The sequence below is a fragment of the Pseudopipra pipra genome, chromosome 7 (genome assembly GCF_036250125.1).
Source record: "Pseudopipra pipra isolate bDixPip1 chromosome 7, bDixPip1.hap1, whole genome shotgun sequence".
Taxonomy (NCBI): domain Eukaryota; kingdom Metazoa; phylum Chordata; class Aves; order Passeriformes; family Pipridae; genus Pseudopipra; species Pseudopipra pipra.
The window spans coordinates 13,336,533-13,356,708 of record NC_087555.1 but is presented as its reverse complement, the minus strand read 5'-3'; the positions used below and the strand labels follow the sequence as shown (position 1 = coordinate 13,356,708).

The 20,176-nt window shown below is 47.1% G+C and overlaps 1 protein-coding gene across 3 annotated transcripts in view; it reads left to right on the top strand.

Annotated features, from left to right (window-relative positions):
• Positions 1-20,176, top strand: part of NRP2 (neuropilin 2) — an 89,008-nt gene that overhangs the window by 65,210 nt on the left and 3,622 nt on the right. For 2 of the 3 annotated variants that reach the window (XM_064660621.1, XM_064660620.1), the window contains exons 14-16: positions 680-776; positions 3,240-3,281; positions 19,669-19,734. In XM_064660621.1, coding sequence (XP_064516691.1) covers positions 680-776; positions 3,240-3,281; positions 19,669-19,734 — 205 coding nt within the window. Of the gene's footprint in view, positions 1-679; positions 777-3,239; positions 3,282-9,274; positions 12,180-19,668; positions 19,735-20,176 lie in introns of those variants that run through there. The other variant, XM_064660622.1, reaches the window with a different exon arrangement.

Sequence of the window (20,176 nt, the reverse complement as noted above, 5' to 3'; positions counted from 1 at the left end):
TGGCTTTTTAATAAAATACCAGTAAACACAATATGCCTATATAAGAATGATGGGCACTGGCTGACTACTTTGTGTGTTAAACATGAATATATCAGCATTAGCTGAATAACAGCATCCTTATGTAAATACTGCAAGTGTCTCCACTCAGCAGTTCTTAGAGCTAACGACTCTACTTATTTTCGTAAATATATTTTGCCTGTGATTAAGTAGGAATAAATTGACCCTTCTCCTCTAACATTTCAATACTTCTTATGTAACGATGCTGGGAACATCACTTTATGGTTAATGTAGCCGAGCATTTTGTGTCCTTCCCTTCCTTTTTCTGATCATAGCCTGGTTGATACCATGGGCCAAAGCTGCTGCTGCTGTAACTCAGTGTTATGCCACTTGAACCATTTGTATAAGGGCCAGGGGGGTTCACTGAGTCTTTATTCCTTATGAGAAGCACTTAAGTGAACAAAATCAAGCCAAGTTCTGCCAGGTAAAGATCTCTCTGCCAAACCCGTCCCTGCACATCAGATTTCCCTGGGGAAGGGGTGGCAGAGGCAGGGCAAAGAAGCAGGACTAGACTCAGGTGATCCACAGGTATGCAGGGATTTCCCCTCACTTTCCCTTGGGAGCAGCAACCACTCTCTGCTTCCCAGCTCAGCATTAACATTTCTGTCCCAATTTCTCACAGATTGTGTTTGAGGGATTTATACGCAATGGCCACGCAGGAGAGCTCGCCCTCGATGACATCCGGCTCGGCACTGACATCCCGCTGGAGAACTGCATGGGTATGTGCTGCCTCCAGCCATGGGGTCAGGGATGGGGGTGGGGGAAGCTGGGGCTGGAAAGCCTTTGCTCACAAGGTGTCAGTGGGACACCTCTCCTCCGCTTGAGTTACCAGGAGTTTCTGGATATCAGCTGGGACATCCCTTGCCCATTAAAGAAATGAGGGGGACTCAGTCTCTGGGGGACAGGAGCTCTGCCTGCGTTGGTGTGAGAGGAAGGAAGCACGTCTCTGCCATGCAAAGCCAAAAGAGCAGCACTAACAGTTACTGGGGACTATTCTGTGTGATAAGGACATACACTGAATTTAAAAGGAAAGTGCTTGACAAAAGAAACCAGCTGTCAGTCAGCATTACATGCTTAGAGGGGCTGATGAGTTCAAAAGGAGTCTTCTCTAACAAGAAAGAAAATAGCAGAGGGGTTTTACAGCAATGTTAACAGAATAACAAAAGAAATTTTTGTCCTAGAATTCACTGTTCCTCAAACCAGGCCAAAAGCCAGGTGGAATAATTCAATGTAAAAGACAGAGAGGACTTGGAAAAAAAAAAAAAAAAGAGCAAAAAAAGATGTGTCCAGCAGTTTGCTGGTAGAGCTACGTCCCTACCCTTTTCCTCTAGCTGGCATGTCCATGCAGGCACTCTGATAGCTCTGGTTGCCATCTAGCTTGGGTGTGGATTTAGAGGTATCCCAGTGGAGTATGGGACCAGCAGTATTCAATTAGTGGGATCTGTGCTGAGACCCACCCACAGTAACTAGGTCCTACTCTTCTGCACGACCTGGGGGGGCATGTTTTACTGCTAAACACCTGCAAGGTGTCTGACCCATCCTGAAGCCAATGGAAAAAGTCAGTGGAGCAGAGCCTCTCTCCCTTCTGGGCTTTGAAAGGCCCCATTCAAGGAAGCTGCTCTCCTCTCCCCCACCAAGGAAGGATCCCAGTGCCTCCTTACTCAAGCAGGACAGACGCTCTCTTCAAAGAGGGGTTTCTCAGGGGAGGAAGCACCAGACAAATTGTGATTGAGAAAGGCTGGTCCCATGGCTTGCCATCGTGTGCAGGCAAGCAATGGCGAAAATGGTGCAGTAACCAGGATTGATAATAGAACAGAGGACTAGGACTGCCCCAGAGATGCTCTTGAGTGCTGAGTCCCAGTTTCTTTGATGCTTTGAACTCTGCTGGTCTCCCATCTGCCAAAGGAGCTAATACTTCAGATGTCAAATTCCCTGTATTTAAGGCTTTACTGTGGTGTTTTAATCCCTTGCCTTCTATGGCATTAAAGAGAAGCAAGACCAATGATTAACACTAATAGCATTTCCTATCTGACTTCTTTTGAGCTCAGCAATTCACCTATCTCCAGGGTTACTGTATCTTGGGCCTCATGAACCTAAAGCTTAATATTTCAAAAACAAAAGCATTAATAAATTACAAAGTTTCAAGCATTGCCAGCCCTAAAAATAACACCAAACTGCTACACAAAATTATTTTTCCCAATCTAGGAAGTTGAATGTGGATCTTATAACCCATAAGGAACATTTGTTTCAGATCATTTCCAGCAAAGGGCTCCCACTGCAAACTTTAACATAACTAAGGGGTCATTTCCGATTTCACCAAAATAATAATGAAATGGTAGAGATGCAGTGCTGCTCTCTCTCTGTCAGAGCCATGAGAATAGCTGACTCCAGCACCGGCTACTGTCTTTTCAAACATAATCTTTGGAAGTAATCTGACTCCTTTTTAGCATGAAAGAACGCTAATAAGTCAAAATAATTTTTTCCTTTGACAAATGTGTCATTCGCATTTTGAACCCGAGTGATGATTTCCTAACACTCAGTCGAGCCAGTCTGCTTCTGTGACTCACAGGCATAATGCAGAAGTAATCTAAAAATAATCAGAAGCCTATTACTTCTGCGAGAAAGTAATCAGTAGTAAGTAGCGATTATTGCTTTTCAGATCCAGTAATTTGTAATAGATTACTTCTTCAAAGTATCTAGAAAGAAGAAAAAAAATCACTTGCTTTTGTTTCTTGTCACTGTGAGATGGAGAGCAGCATGGCATCACTGCCCAGAAGTAACATAGTTCCCGTGTGAATAACAGTGCCAGAGTTGAGCCAGAAACCAAACCACTTTGGGAAATTTAGGGGGTTTCAGGGTTTCATCACTGGGCCAGGTGAGGCTTTGTCATTGGATGACTCAGCCCAGCCAGGATGGATCCAAATGACCTTCAACCTCAGACATATTTTTCTCTTAAGTCTGAGTGGAAGCTTATTGCGTCTGGCTGGTCCCCGGCTGAGCCGGGTTTCTCCCTGTCCTAGTGAGGTTGTCTGGTTCTCTGTGCTGTTCCCATTGAGTGGCTTCTGTGGGGCACAGCCACATGCCTGCTCCACTTGGTCACTGCAGATCAGTAGAGACATGAACAAGGGGCCTTGTGTGTCATACTCCCCTCTCTAATACTAGTTTTTGTTTCTCCTCTGCAGAACCCATCACGGCTTTCCCAGGTGAAAACTCATACTTTCCAGGTAAAACTGCACTTCTCTCGGTGGTTTTATTCTGCTGGCATGGGCTTTTACATCGAAGGAAAGCAATGTGTGTGCTTGTACAAACAGCAAATGATCTGAGCACTGAAATGGCAAGTGTGTACTAAACCTCCCCCGCCCCAGCAGCAGGAGGTGGCACCCTGTGAATCCTGCTAGGTGACAGGGCAGGCAAGCAGGCAAGTCCCCCTGTCTTGGGACTGAACAGCATTAGGAAACCATCACAAGAGGCACTCAGCCTCCTGAAGAGCAGCTAAGCTCAAAATGGGAAAGCTGAGGAGTAGTTTTCAACTGACTTAAATGAAAAAAAAAGTAGCCAATTAAAGTGAAATCTGGTGGCAGTAACTCACATTATTGTGAGGGAAGGTGGTTCTCCAGTTCATAGATGGTCTGGCAGTGGTGGTGTTTGACATGCTGGTGAAAGAAGGTGGGACCAGTCTGCTTGGAAGGGGAAAGGAGTTGGGAGGTAGAAGTGGGAGAGCAAACTGCCATGAGGAGCTCTGAAGGTGACAGTCAATAAAAGGAAAACAAGGTGAAATGGTGCATTTAATAGCTTAATACTAGCCTGGAGCACAGAAACCAGCATTTCTCTGATCAAACCTACAGAGTAAGAGAAAAGGTGAGGAACTCTGAAAAACTGCCTTTCCCCTTAAGCAGTCAGTAGGGATGCTGTTTGTCTTGCTCTGGGGTGGGAAAAGCTATCTGCTTTTGCAGAGATGAGTTTAGTCTGAGGGGGGTTCCCTGTGTTTTGATTTTGGATTTTGTTTTCCTGCCTGCCTTTTCAGCAATGTGTCTGAGGGTTTTGTTGTGATGAAGAGCAAAGTTGGGGCTCCCCTTAACTTTAAAGTTGTTTTGTCAATTCAGTCAACATGCCCTTTGCTTTTGCTTGAACGTGATGTCTGTACTCTTTCCCTCCCTTACTATGCTGGTGAACTGTAAGGTATGGCTGGACTCTACCCTAGAAGCAACTGCATTTCCATGTGGGCAAAGCTGTCTCTCATGGGGTATGTGCACTGGGATCTGTGGCAGTAAAGGAAAAGTAAACAGACTGAAGTCAACTCCATCCCTGGGGATGCAGGCTGTGGAGTGTTGCCAACGTGAGGGACAAGTGCAGGGTGTAACACTGTGTTTTACAGTCATACCCATACTGTAACATCTAGGAATTTAGGTTTGCTTATTTATAGGCTGCTTATTGATCTGATATTCAGGCTTGTGACGTTACTGAAAAGCTGCTGCAGTATTCTCAGCTGACAGTTAAAGCCTCACAACCCTTCCTTACTTAACATCGTTGCTCTGTGTTCTCCTAAACCTGGTCTGGTATCTATTTTGTGAACACCATCCTTGTCTTTTGTTACATGTGTGTTATCTTCAGTTTGAACCTCTCTCTGGGTCCTCACACTGAGTCTGTTCTAAACTGCTGCTAACTCATGTTGTTTCTTTTTCCTTTCACCCCCTGCCCTGCTGCCTATGTGCCTCCATTTCCCCATCGTATTCCCCAGGGCACACCGGCTGGGTAATGACAGTGAGGTCCCTGAGCAGCACGGGCAGATGCTGTTACAGGCACACCTCCCCTTCACAATGGAACTTGCCAGCTTGTTCCAGTGGCTCCTGCCCATTCCTGGCTCTCTCAAGGACATCCTAGGATTGGTCCTAACAGGGGAGCAATTGCAGCAAAAGGTTGAGAAGGTTTCCCTGGATGACAGGCAGGAATGGATGGCACAGAGGGATGGAGTGACCTGGGAAAGAGCAAAATGCAGAGGGAAAAGATGAAGAAGTAAGACTGGAGGCAATTGCATGATAATAATTAAAATGAGGGAAAGGCAGAGATGCCCAGCAGAAGGAGAGGGTAAAATGAGGGGAAGAAATCCCTGGCTGGATAAAAAGGAGTTGGAGAGGAAAGACTATGCAGAAATTACTGAGATGTTCTATAGCCCCCACCCCTGCAATTACATGATGAGCTGACAAAGTCAGATGCCATTAAAAATAATAGCAAATCCTTCCTCTCCTGGCTTGTGAGCAAAGCTGAAAATATGCACCTTACAGGCTCCAGGATCACAAGGCAAATAATAAGAAGAGAACTGCGTAGGTGGAATACGTTTCAGCTAGTGGGTCGGGATCTTACAAGACCAGTAAGTGTGTTTAAACTGTGCTGCATTTGAGAGTTGATGCATTTCACCCTTAAAGAAAGGGTATAACAAATGTCTGGAAGCAAGGAATTAGATAAATACCAGGCTAAAAATAAGAGATGTATTCCAAATAATGTGGAGGCAAACCATGGGAAGAATTCGCCTTTGGGACTGGTGGATTCTCTCACACCAGGTATCTTGAAATCAGATACCTTCCTGGAGAAATGACAGGTGGCAGTTATGGGGTTGAGACTGACACTGGTTTTGTAGCATTCAGATTAGATGAATGTAATACTTGCTTTCATTTGTGCCATCTGTGAAAAGTCCAGCTGTGTTGCTTGTCCACAGCAGTTAATGTCAGTGATTTCGGAAAGGAATATTACCTGTGACACGGAAGTGGCAGAGCAAGGCAGGCAGTCCTCTAGGAGGCTCTCTGGAAAGGGTTTTCTCCTTTTCTTTCCAAGATGACTTATGCTTTTCCTTCTTTTGGGTTTTGATTCTTGCTGCAGAGCTCCAAAACTGATCCCTGTAGAGTCTTCCCTATTGGAAAGAGGATGGGGCTGTACCTGGACAGGTGGGAGGTGTGAGCACCAGTAGCACACCCACATGAAATATCCACCCTGTAGGGATTAAATCCAGTTTCCATTGACTGGTGTCCCAAGCCATAAACACAGCAGCCACAAACTTGACAGCAACAGCGGGAGGCAGTTCTTTATTGAGATGAGAGCACTAGTGAATAAATGAGGAAGGGCAAGAGTGTGTGTGTGTGGCGGAAGGCAAAGGGGAGTGGAAAAATTATTAAGTTAGGAAGATGGATTTTTTTTTTTCCATCTCCCTGAGCAATGAACTTTTCCACTGATATAACAGAAAACTTGCAGAGAGCATTAGAGCCAGTAAAAACAGAGCAGATAACATCAGTGCTGTGTGCTGAGTGGATGGGCAGCTATATTTAGTGGCTGGCAATGTAAGGAAGAACAATCATTAATGTTGGGAATTGGCTTCGTTAGGGCTTAGAGACAACTGAGTGTGATTCCTTAATGACTTCAGTTGCTAAATGAACTCTCCAGACTTCTGCTATCTCCTCAGCAGGGCCATGCAGTGCGGAAACGGGGGCTAAGGAAGGGCTCTGCACCACCCCTCATGCTTGCAGCCCTGGCTGTTGCACAGAGACATCTGGAGTGGGTCAGGGCCAAGCAGGGGTTGGCTTCCAGCTGCTTTGAGATCCTCAGGGATCCTTCCCACAAGCAGGATCATCTGGGGCGCATCATGCTGCTTCCCTCCATCCCCAGGCAGACAGCGGTGCATGGGCAAAGGGCAGACCCCCCTTTGTGCTCCCAGTCCTCTAGTGGACAATATACAGCCATCAGGAGGAAACCTTCCTCCTGCTCTCTTGAGACTCAGGAACTGTTGGCATCCCTGGCACCTGCCCCCTTTCCCCACCCCAGTTTCCACTGGTGGGGCCTGGTGCATATCAGTGGTGTGAGAGGCTGTTCACCCATAAATCTCTCGCTGGAGCAAGGTGCTATGTAAGCAGTTGTGTCACTAAGTGTAAACACAAGTGGCCTCTACACAGCGAGCAGCCCCACAATCTTTGCAGGGGTCAGCCCTGCACCCGGTGCTGTCAAGCACAGGCAAGGTGTTGCTGATCCATTGGGGATGGTGGTGGGTCACATTTGGGTCTGGGCCGGCTTGCCCAGCTGGATCTGTGGTGGGAGACAGTGGTGGGTTATCAATGCAGCTCAAGGCAGCATTGAACATGCTCAGCCTCACAGGGAGCAAGCAGCAGCTCCCATGGGGTGTCCCACACTGCCACCCCCCATAGAGACAGGTGAGGGGCAGCAGCTGCTTGGGGAAGCACGGGGATGTGCTGCTTTCATTCCCCCCACCAGGGTGGCCAGTGGAGGTAGAGAAGGAGGTCAGAGGGCTGCCTGCTCCCTACCTGTGCCATCCCCAACACATAGCCCACCCTGTATCCCTGTTCTGCAGGTGCTGTTGGAGGGCAGGAGGGACAGGACCACCCCCATTCCTGATGGCAAGGGGCAGCTGGGGTGAGATGGGTCGAGGGTGGCATATCTGGCAGTTAGCCTTCTCCTGAGACATCCGAATTTCTTGCCTTCAGTGACAAATATGTGGGTGGTTCCCAGCCTCCTGCTCTGTAAAAACAGGATTTGTTTTGCCTGTGTGGGGTTTTTTTCTAGGTTTTGAGGGGGTTTTTTGTTGTAGCTATTCATCTGGGTGAAGTGTTCATTCTTATTTTATACTCCCTGTGCCCAGGTTTTGAGGAAAGGGGAGGGAAAGAAAGCCTTGTGAGTGGCAGAGGAACCATCACTTTGCCTAATCTCCTGTGCTCCTAGCAGAAGAAAAGCCATCGCCATCCCAAATTTCCAGCCAGTGGCTCTGCTATTAGGGCAGTGTTTGGAGGGGAGGGCAGAGGGTGTGCTGCAAGATGCCCTTGCTGCTAGCAAAGCTAAGTGCATCCTGAGCTGTTTTGTATTTTCCCCTTGGCATCCTCCAGGTCTGCTCAGGAAACCCAGCTGGGGTTTGGTTAGCACAGAGCTCATTGATATGCTGACACCAAACCCAGCAGCCCCCAAAGTTCTTGCCAGCACCTCGCCAGGGGGCTGCTCCCCACAAGCAGGCCAGGGGCAAGAGGAGAGGGTGAGCAGAGTTCTGGGGTCAGTGTGTCCTGCATCAGAGCAAACCGTTCAGAGTGTTCCTTGGGGACTCCAGTCCCCTTGAAATAGCCAGTAAATAAATGTGGTGCAAAAATGCATCTCTCCATAGTTATTTACAGCTTTCTCCCACGAGTGTTGCTGGGGAGGTGAGAGCGGCGTGTGCAGGAGCAGTAGCGCAGAGCCGGTCGCGGGCCGTGGGCGTGAGCCGACCCCGGTGCTCGGTGCCTGCAGAGCCACGTGTGTGGACATGCTCTGTGGACAGGTGGTGAGGCCCAGCATGTCTGATCAACAGATGTGTGCTGAGCTGTCCCAGGATGACCTGGGAAGGGAGAGCAGCGCCTTGCAGCCATGCCCTGCAACATACTACAGCTGCAAGAGTAGGAAGGGTTGACCATTGCTGAGCTGAGGATGGGCACTGCCTGCCCTTGGATTCAAGGGAGGCACGTGCTTTTCCAGCCCTCCCTAGACATGTTACTTTACCAGCATGAATTCATAATCCTGGCTTGCTTAAGCTGGAAAGAGCATGAGTTTCTTATATGAATGTTGGGTTGAATTTTGCAGCCCGTGCCATGTAAATAATTATAACCATCCCTTCTCAATTTAAAAAATAATAAGGAAATCTGTAGGTCTGTGAATGGGGCACCTACTGAGACTAGATCTGTGTGCAGAGCACTTTCAAACAGAGATCTTCTTCTCTGTCTTTTCAGTAAGAACAACAAATGCTTCTCCTTGTAATCTCTTTCCCAGTCTCCTGTAGTAACTTCCTTGGCCATCTGAGATTATGCTTTTCTTCCAATCAGGAACATGATGTGTTTTGTCACTGCTTGACAACATCTGCCATGTGGAGACAAAACCAGGTGGCTGATCTGGAGATGGCCAAAAAAAAGAAGGGAAAAAAACATTTGTTGATGCCAGAAATAACAGTAATAATAGCGTGCATATGGAATTTGTATTGCTATCCAGGCAGCCTGATTAATTAAAAGGGAAGAAAAAGACCCTTGAATATGCGGGCTCAGCAAATGCCAGGCTGTGCCTTCCCCTAGGAGCACGCCCCATATCCGGAGGCGGCTGTGGGACCTTGTGTTGCTCCGTGCTGTACTCTTGAAAGCATGTGTGTTTCTTTTTATGCGTCTGCATGCCTCCCACCTAGCAACCCTGTTCTGTGTCTCCTCCCCAGGGGCAACCCTCCTGCCAGGGACCGAGCCCACAGTGGACACGGTGTCAGTGCAGCCCATCCCAGCCTACTGGTATTACGTTATTGCCGCCGGAGGTGCTGTTGTGGTGCTGGTCTCCGTCACGCTGGCCCTTGTGCTCCACTACCACCGGTTCCGCTATGCGGCCAAGAAGAGCGATCACTCCATCACCTACAAAACCTCCCATTATGCCAACGGGGCCCCCGTGGCCGTGGAGCCCACCCTAACCATAAAACTAGAGCAAGACCCCAGCTCGCGCTGCTGAGAGCCGAACAGGAACAAGAGAGCAAACAAAACACAAAACAGACAGACAGACAGAAACTAAGACTTCAAATACGTTGCCTCAGTTTTGCACTTTTTTCCTTACCTAACATATGTGTGAACTCTTAGACATCTCCGTCCCTTCTCCGTCCCCCAACCCTCCCTGAATCTTTTACAAACTAAACTAATGCTGCATCTTGGATTGCAAGAAGAGACACACCGCCCCTTCACTTCAGAAGTGAACACTCCCTTTCGATTACTTTTCAAGGAGTCTTGGGGTGGGGATTTTTTTTTGTTTTGTTGTGTTTATTTGGGGAATATTTTTTGTTGGTCAGCTTCTTTGGTTTGTTTTTTTTTTTCCTCCTCCCAGTACGCAGCCTGCAAGGGAACTTGATGGCGAGCCTGGAAGCTGGTGTGTGAGGCTCGTGCGCATGCGTGCTAAATCTGTGTGTGAGAGTGTGTATGGGAGTGTGTATGACTGACTGACTGTGTATTTAGAAAAAGCTCCTTTTTAATTTGCTTATTGTTGCTTCTACTTGCACAGGGAATGCTTTTTTGTTGTTGTTATTTCCCCCCCCCCCCCTTCCCACCTCCTCTCTGGAAGGTCTGGGATGTGTTTATGGTGAATGTCCTGATTTGTTTACTTGGGGAAGAGAGCAATGCTTTTTTGTTGCCTTATCTAGCTTTGGCTGGGTTTCTTGTTTGATAGTGTTAAATGTCTTGGGTGCAAATTGAGAAGAGGCCAGGCTGGACAGTAGGAATGTCCACCTCAGATGGCTAGAAGAATCCAGAGAGGTCCATAGATGTTCAAAAAGTAAGATCTCTACATCTTATTCTTTCTGCAACCAACATGATAACACAGCCATTGTATGGAAGAGGGAGGGGAAACCCTCCTCTTCCCCCACCCACAAGTGAATCTATTTGAAGTTGCCTTATATCAGAGAAGCTCATAATGAATGTTTTGTTTGTATATGTTAAAGCCAGCCTTAGGGTAACACATAGACTTCAGCAGGTCTTAGTGGATGCTAAATACTGTAGTTTCTTGAGAATTGAAGGTTTATTTATTTAATAAGTATCCTCGCTCTGGGTGCTGATGGTTTTGCTTTTACAGGGGGAAGGGGGAGAGGGCTCCTCCTTGTTTTTCTGCTAGAAATGTTCAAGGGACAAGTATAGTTCCCCTTTCTGGGTTTGTTTTTTTTTTCCTCTGCCCAATTCATAGCTGCTGAATCATAAAAATTGCCAGTTGACTTTCTAGAATATCAGTTTTGCGTTTGCTAATGTTCTGCTTCTTAGAGTGCCAGTAACATCTAGCAAGCAAAGCCCAGCCTGTGCGCCTGGGGGGCCCAGCTATTGCTGCTGCTTAACTTGGGAGGCAAGGAGGAGCCTCCACATGCCTCTGACTGTTGAATGGCCCAGCATATTGTAGTGGAAATGCCTTATATAAATTACTGAATGATGACATGCAAAAGTGGTTTGAATCGTTAACCCTAATCTGTTTGCAGGCAAAAAAAAGTACCTCCAGTGAGCAAGGTTCTCCATCTTGTTTGTGTTCATTTGTGATCAGTGATCAGATTCCCTCTCCCCTCCTAAACTTGCTAGTGCCCATCCCTCCTTTGCCCATGAATATTGCATAAGATGAATCAAGATGAGCAGCTCTGTTAACTTCACTGCAGTCTTGAGCTTCCGTTTGGTCTGGGAAAAAAAAGTAGGAATACAAACGGTGCTGTGCATAAGTGGTATTGGCCCCTATGGCAGCAGAGCCCTATCCCCAAGGGATCTCTGCTCATGGGGGTGTCACTCTCCCCCACCTCCTTGCCTTAATTCATGCAGCCAGTTTCAGCTCTCCATGCTGTTTCCACAACAGATTTCAGTGGGACCCCCTCAGCTGCAGCAGCAAGTGTCTAAAACATGCAGGGAGTGCAGAAAAAACCCAGGGTGATGTGCCATGGTGAGCACACTGGGGTGGTGGGTGCTCGGGGCAGCCTTGCACCTGGGAGCCAGGTCCAGCTCCTACAAGGTTTTCAAGAGCAGCAGGGACATGCCTGTCTCAGCAGGGCCAGAAGGGACCTGGGGAGCTCCTGTCACTTTAAAGGCAGTACCATTTAAGGGTGCCTGGAGAGGGGCTTCAGGGCCAGGGTGCTTTCATCATGAGCCTCCTCATCACACAGCACTGGTGTTGGGGTGCATATGGTTTGGGATGTGAAATCCTGTCCCCCTCAGTCAGCTGCAAATTAAAACAGATCTGAAATACTGGCATGCCCTTGCTGCATTATCAGGTTGGCATAAGCCATGTCAGCAGATGATACTGTCACATTTCCAAAGTCAGTTCAGTCTCCCTAGTTCAGATGATCTCCTCACTTTGACCAAGTTCACCCTTATGGACTTAGCAAGTATGCATTGGCATGTCAGAGAGGAGAATGTGGCACCCTGTCCTTCAAACCAAAATCACCAAAGACAAAACAGAAGGTCACTTCGAGATTTTTACTCCCAGTTCTCCCCTGCTCCTCAAGCCCTGACATCCCCAGCGTTGCCCAGTTGCCTGTGTGTGAAAAATATCTTGTGGAATTTTGAAATTCTTTGAAGATGTATTGTGTGGAATGTAATAAAATGATGATATTTTTATACAAATATCTGGGGTTTTTCTTTCTTCTTCTTTCTTTGCTAATGAGAATGCTGTTGATTGAAGCAAAGCTGAGTTTCAAAACTCCGTGTTTTCTTTTGGAGCATCAGGGCTATTTCTTTTAGCAAAGTGAAGCTCCTGTCCTGTGCAGACTCAGCTCCCTGCAGCGCATCTGCTGTGTGCACCCTGCTTTGCTGCACTCAGGATCAGGCCATTAATAGCAGCTTTTAGATCCATTACACTTTTAACAGTCCTTAGTGGGACTTTTGGGCAGCTGGACTGACACTTGGGATTGTTTGGGGATTTCACTAACGTTGCCTAAGTGCTAAATTGCTCAATGTGATTATGCAGAATTTCTTCAGGGGGCCCCTGGAGACAGGACATCCAACTTCCCAGGGCCCCTGCAGCTGGCTCGGCTGCCGGCTGTACTGTCCCTGAGCACAGCAAAAAAAGGGTAAGCCGTTACTAAAATTAATAATGAAAACAGCAACGCGTTCCTCTTCTGTGCAGTCCTTTCCTCTGCATGTCAGACTGTGCAGGAGACCTCCTCGGGAGTGGCCTGGGTGCCACAGCACAGAGTGTTTAGAGAGGTGTGCATCCCTGCCTTTCCTTCACCTGAGCCCTCCCAACTTGTTACAGGGACCTCTGCTGCAGCAGTTCTGCTTCTTGTCTTCTCTAGGTGCACCCTTCAGCCCTTCAGCAGTCAGCAGCATCACCTTTCATGTGAAATACATTTTGCTGCCAGTTTGAGAAGTTTTTCCTTCCCTCCTTCATTTATTTTCCTTCTATTATACTCTTTACCCTGGCATACAGCTCAGCTTTGCAAGGAAACTTCCTGACTTTACTAGGAATTCAGGCCATCAACAAAAAAATAATTCAAATGTGATCCCTCACATTGGCTGTTCAAACACAAGCAAAGCTGAGGACGCATGCTGCTTTTCTGGGGGAGGGGTTTGTTTTTTTTTTGCTTTAATTGTACAGCAAAGCCCATACACTTGTAATTTGCATTTTGTACACTTCAGCGACTGTTCAGGCAAAATTCAAAACAAATATGCATATGTGAAAAACAGGGAGAGAGAAACTAGCTGATGGCTTCTCAACAAGGAAGAAAAAAATTCTGTTAAGTAAACAGACAAAAAGGGAGGAATCATTCAGGGTCTAATTATTCCGTACGTGAGCCACAGACAGATTGACCGGAGAGTTGGGTCCTGCTCAGGCTGCAGCACATCATAGGGAAGAAAGCAGCTAAATTAGCATGCTTTGTTTAAGGAAATAAATACAACTTAGTGTGATTTTGATGCAAACTCTTCTGCCAGTAACTTCATGAATTCAAGTGTTTACTTAAAAAAAAGGGGTAAACTTTTTGGGGTAGCTGTTGGGGTTCTGTATTTCAGGGAGCAGTATTAGAGGTGGAAGCCTGATGTGTCCTGTGTGGCATGTGGAGGCTCTGGGCGTGGCTCCCTGGTGGAACATGGGGTGATGGTGTCACTCTTTTTATCTTTACGGTTGCTGCTGTGTTGTAGGGAAAACAATGCCATGCAGTTGGCAGAAGGGAGTCCATGGGCATTCTCTGTAAATGACGGGGCAAAGCCAGTGCCTAATGTGGATGTGAGAGATGGAGCACTGGCCTGGCAAAGCAAAGGGCGCTGTGGGAAAGGGAGGGCTGTGCTGTGCCTTGGCAATGTCAGCATGCCCGAGATGGCTGATCACTCAGGCTGCAAAGTGCAGTGCTCATTCACCAGCTGAGAGACTGGCCGCACAGTTGGGTCAGCCTCCTGCCAGGGCATGCACCTGCAGGATGACACTCGGCACAGGGACGCCAGAGCTGCTTCCCTCCAGGCTGTGTGGGCGAGGTTGGCTTTTCCTGGCAGGGATGAAATGCCTCTGCTGGTGAGTGCAAGGGAACAAGGTAGAAACCAGACTGTGCATGGACTCTGATTGGATTTTTGCCCCTCTAGAAACCCTGTGAAAACCTACTGACTTTATCGGGACTGGCCCCTGCTTACTCTATGTCAGGGCAGCAGAGTGAGGCGCACAGACAGCAGGCGAGCCCCAAGGCAAGCTTGGACAGCCGCTTGGCTTTCTGCCACAGCTCCTCCATCAGTGGCTTTGGCGGCTCTTAGCAGAGACTGCAGGCGTGACTGCCACTTTGAGGAATCGTGTCGTTAGCCACTGCGCTGTAAAAACAAACAGCAACAACGGGGAGGGTGATAAACATATCAGGATGCCACAGAGCTGCCAGCTTCTCCCCCAGCTCCAAGTCCTTGCACGGTGGCAAGTGCTGCCCTTGCACCAAGGAGCTACTCGGTTTGGGACTGGTGAGCTCTAGCACAGGGAGCCGAACCTGAGTGTATCCTTACCCAGGTAGGCCAGCACTAAGAGAGAGGAAGAGGAAAACCATGCTGTGTAATGCCACTGTCATGCATACAGCATGCCACCACACTGTTGGCCTGGTGTTTGTGCAGAGGAGAGGTGGAAAAGCAGGGAACACTGGAGAAGGGATCAGGCTGCAACAGGGGACATGTCTGCTGCAGAGAGGGTTTGGCAGGGTCCTTGTTTGGGCAGCCACCTTGGCCATCTGCCATGTGTGCAGCAGGGCAGGGTGCCGCATGTTGGAGAGCAGCACCGGGGCTGGAAATAGCTGCCTGCTCACATCCGCCTCTGCCTCAAGCACCCAGCCTGCCTTCATGTCTCCAAGTGTTTTTGGTGGGGGGTCTTCAGCTGCCCAGCCACACTTCCACATGTTTTCTGCACATGGGAAGCCCAAGGAGTGCAAGAGGCTCCTCGGTGCCCCCCAGAAGATGGTTCCATGGTGTGCACTATTGACCACTGCCAGGGCAGCCCCAAGGCAATCTGAGAATGAGGTCCAAGGATTCCTGCACCACAGAGGGCGGCCAGGCCAGGGAGTGGCTGCTTGTTTGCTTTCTTTAATGCTCAACTGCAGCCAAAGCACTGTTTTAATTTGAAATTTGGCAGGGACTTAGTCCTTCTGTAAACTAAAGTAGTTCTGTGTTTCTGGAGGAGTGGGGAAGACAGAAGTGAGGTGGATTTTCAGCTGGAAATAGAGCAATGAGGGATTCAGAGGGAGTGTTTCTGCCTGATGCCTGTGCTCCTGCTTTGAGAAGTGCTTCCTCATTCACTGAGGGTGGGAGGTGTCACCCCCAGCCCCCGGGGCTCCCAGCCAGAGGAGCAACGTTGCACTGCTGCCAAGCAGAGCGGTGTCAAGGCAAGGCCACCACGGCTGCTCGGCTGTGTCAAAACAAAATGATGTGTGTTGGAGTCACGCTATTGCTGCTGAGAGAAAAGGACTGGGAATGAGCAAAGATAGAAAAGCAAGGATGAGTGCAGAGACAGAGCTCTGTCTCTCCCTGCCAAGGCTGGGAAGTGGCAGTTTCTGCCCCCGTTTTCCTGGATATGGCCTCATTTAATGTTTCAGGGCACTGTTGGCACTGTTTGGCAGCAAATCAGTCGTGCACCTCCTACACTCTCCTTGCTGGGCCGGATAGCAACTGGCCAAGAGGGATGTTGTAGCAACAGGAGAGAGGAGTGAGCACGTAGATGGCTGCCTCTGGTCCTTTACACAGTGGGGAAACAACCATGTGCTGCTCACTTCCCCAGAAAGACCAATTTGTTGTTCCTCCTTCCTCCTACATGTTCTGCTCTTTTGTACCAGCAGGCACAGCCACAGATGTTACTCTGGGGTGAAAGATGGTAGGTAGCAATGCTCACAAGCCACCATCACCTTGTGCATCCCCTTCATCCCCAGAGCCCATGGACCCCTGCAGAAAGTGGGGAGCAGGAGCATGGGGATGGTGGGAGTGCATCCTGGGTGCTTTCCAGGCCAGGCTCCCCTGTGCCAGAGCAGCTGTGGGCAGGCAACAAAAAGAGCTGGAAATTGCTGCAAGTTCAATATATTGTTTGGGAAAGGCACCTCCTGCTGAGATGCTCATTTTGTTCACCCAGAAAGAGTTGAAGAGGCGCCATGGCCACCACCCGCAAATGCCTATGTGTAAAGAAATGTGGGGTGATAGAGCTCTGCCCCACTGTGGAGAGACCCAGCAGGAGGCAGCACTCAGTGCCTGGATTTATACCAGACAAAGTCAGTCTAGAAAGAAACAGCAACTTTTTTTTCTTGATGGTTGTCATTTGCTTTGGAAGAATGTGTCCAGGTTCCAGCAATCAGAACTTGGTGTTCTCTGCACCAAGCCAAGAGCTACTGCTGTGGAGAGGTCTCTGCCTGAGGCGGTGGGCATTGCTGGTAAGCCTGTGCAGAAGAGCTGGCATCCAGCACGTGTGGTGATGGGAAGTACATGCCAGTCCATATGACATGCTGAGCTCATGCTGAGCTCAGGTTTGGAGAGCTTTCCTGCAAGAAGCACAGACATGTCTATGGTGAGACACCAGATAAGCTTGTCTGCCCTTCTGCCTCCTTCATCTGCCCTGGCCCAATCCCTCCCAGCCCTGCTACTATTTTAAAACAGATGTACACTGAAACTCTGGAAATACTAATTCTCTCCTCTCCCTCCGTGAGTTCATACAAACACGGTACTTAAGTCAGTCCTTGTCTTTGATTAGAATTTAATATTTCTTTTTTTCAGGTCCCATAAATTAGCCTTTTAGCTGGTAGTGCTCTCAGATCCAATAGATAACAATCTTTCTTGGCATTGGGCTGTTTCCAGCATCTTTGCTAACATCATCTTTTGGGCATGACTGGCTAGGTGCTCACAGCCATCATTCAGCACACAAGCTTTAAAAAGTGCCTTTCACTCAGGAGAAAGCATTCTTCTTTCATGTTTAAATACAGTTCCCCCTAACTTTCTTGCCTCCCTTTCTCCAATATATTTTTTTCTCCATTAAAATACAAACTAAATTGTTCCTGGAAGCCGCCCTTTAAAGAAGCAGCTCTCCACAACAGAGAGCGATCCATGTTTCTCCCATTCTGCCCAGCAGTTTGCAAGGGCTTTTCTGGGGACCCCTTTCCAAGAGGGCTGCTTTCTGTGGCCTGCTTCACTTGTGACAGTATTGCTGAGACTTGTTCCAGAGGAGCCTCATTGATGACAAATAGCAGGCTAGATTCTGTGACAGGCTAGATTCCAAATCATCTCCACTAGGAACTGAACTGAGACCACCAGCTTCAATTCCCACAGACACCCACACAGCCCCAGCTGATTCAGTTAATGACTCGAGAAACCCCAGGATGGAAAAAGAAATGTCAAATTATGTTTTTCCAAAGCTGGTGTAGAGCCCTGCGTGATAACATATAGTTGAATAGCAATGAAATGGCATGTGGGGAACAGAAGAATGAGGGCCTGAGGAGGAAGGAAAATGGGCAAGGAGGAAGATATCATTTAAGCAGGACTTAAGAGTCATATTAGCATGGGGAATTGAGCAAATTGCTAGACGAGTAAATAGATTCTGGGCTGGGCTTTTTGTATAAATGTTCTCTCTTTTCACATTTTCCCAGCGCTCCTTCCTTTTAGTCTGGACAAACTGGTGTTCTTTTGAAAGTGTTAATTAACCAATACTTCTTTTTTCCTGGCTTTTCCCTCAAGGTTACCCGGGGAAATAACAAAAGGACCAAATTGCTAGCTTGTTCTCATACAAAATTTAGAGCAGCTACAATATGGAAAGGCAAATGACTTCCAACAGTCTTTCCCCACATATGGACTCCTTGGGCAGACTGTGGCCTGATTTCAACCTCTGCTCATCTTCGAGCAACATACAGTTTCTGTAGGGTTGTGTGGGTGACACGGACGGCAAATCTCACTGCTTGTCTTCCAATGGACGACTAGCAATGCACACTCCACGTGTGAACTGCTTTGCAAGTTATTTTTCCACATGTTTGGTTCTAAATGTTTGCAAGAAGCCCTCAGGCAGTTCTCCCAGCCCTAAGATGTTGCCATCTGGGCCTGTCAGTTCGAGAAATGTTGAGAAATCATGTGAACTCGCTGCTAAAGTGAGGATTTATGGAAGACAGTGTGCACCTATGTTTCTTCAACAATCTCCCAGCAGCCTTGAGTCAGTTTAACTACCTGACTCACTAAAAGCAGAACTCATCATCAGGAGGGTTGTGTGTGTTCCTGTTGCCAGATTCACTTGAAAATTCAAAGAAATCCCTTAATCCCTTGAGTGTTGTTACAGTTCTGCCCAAGGAATGGGTATTTGGCAAGGTATCATTCGTACTAGCACAGAGGATCTCTGCAGTCAAGTGTAAGGTGGTTTTGGGGCAGCATGGCGTTCAGCAGAGCCCCCCGCCCTGGAAGTGAACCTTGAAAGGCTGCTGGCAGGAATTGCCTGATATGGTTGCCTGGGATAGCAAAAAATGGATTTGAAAATTCAAGAGGCCTTTTCAAGTCCTAAATATCCATGCAAATATGCAGAAATATTCTCTTATAAGATTTTGAATAATTTCTTTGCACTTGTTTTTTTAGTCACAAGTTACATTCTTTGGTTTTGGTCGTTTATAAATAACCTCTTTAAACTCTTCTTGCCATTTTTGCACAAGACGCAAAGTAGTCTTGGTTTCCAACCACAACTATTTCAAGGGTGTGACTTCTATCGCTTTCTAGTAGTCCCTGATTTTCTGCATTCCTGATCATTTCAAGACACCTTCTCAGCTGAGGACCCCAAGTTACAGTCAGCTTTGAAAAGTCTTGGCAGATTGAAATGAAAAGACATTTTCTTTTGGAAAAGTGAAAAAGTGAAAAAATCTCTCTGTACGTAGAGATAATGCTAGGAAGACTGCACAGGAAAATAGCTTACTTCTGCTCAGATTATAGTATGTGCATTTGGTTACTAGTCCTTGGTCTGTGCTGAACAATAAAAAGAAATGTCATCACTAAAAGGAATTTGGATCAGAGAAATATTAACATAAATGCCTAGATATGGACACCCATTTGCCTCTCTCCCAATTTCAACCAGCTTTTGCATTAAAACATATAATGATGATACATGAATTCCTCAAATTACTATGAATTTATCTGAAACCCAAAGAGGAACTGGATCATTGAAGCTCTGTATCCAGTAAAATGTATGGGGAAAGATGAAAAATAGAGTGTGTGCTAAATGGATCCAGCATTAGTGGCAAGTAATGAAAGGCACTAAGATCCTATTCAAAGTTGTAAGGGTAATACCCAGGAGTATGTTAATAGTGAATTATGGCCATTATGCAGGCACCAGTGACAATATTTTAGTGCTATTCAGGTTGTCTGGTTTCTTTGCTTTTCACTCTCTTTTCTTCTTAAAAGCTGGTCATTTGGTGGTCATGAAATGTGATGTAGTGGGAAGATCCTGTTCTCTCAAAGGTGCAAGAGTCTTCACTGACTTTGGTCAAAGGAAGAAAAGAAAGAGTTCTTCCTCCTTCCATGAGAAAGAGCATTGTAGTAGTTTTAACTGTTACTTTTTTTCTGGCTGGTCTCTCAATCCAGTGACCAGTGGCAATAATACCCCCAAAAAGGCCTATTTTAACAAACAGTGCTTCCCATCTTGTTGTTCTAGTGAACTTCCCAAGAATGGAGGATGACTTTCCAAGCTCTGAGCAAGACTTTGAAGACAATGATCCAGGTTGGTACCCAAATGCCACATGGGCAATCTGTGGCAACTTGTGTTTTAGTATCAGATGCTATGATTACTCACAAACCTCAGCTTTAGTCGGTATTAGGAGCTATAACACACTTAAGAACATACACTGAAGAAGTGGCTTAGTGTCTGGACAAAGACATTAATTTTCTTTTCCTGTTTTCCAACAGCCAGCAACCTTGCAAGGTCAATATATTGTATTTGTGTTAGAACAAGTGAAAGTGAGCTTTCAAGCATTAATTGATGCTTGCATAGCATTTTGACTTATAAATGAAGAAAATTAAGTCTGAGAACTGTGACAGATTGTTTCCATAGCTTTGAACCCAGTGGCACTAGAAGGGCTAGAGTTTCGGGGGGTGTAAATTGCTAGCATGCCATGTAAATGGTCTGATGTGTAAAAGTGATTTAAGAGTGCCTAACTTTCTAG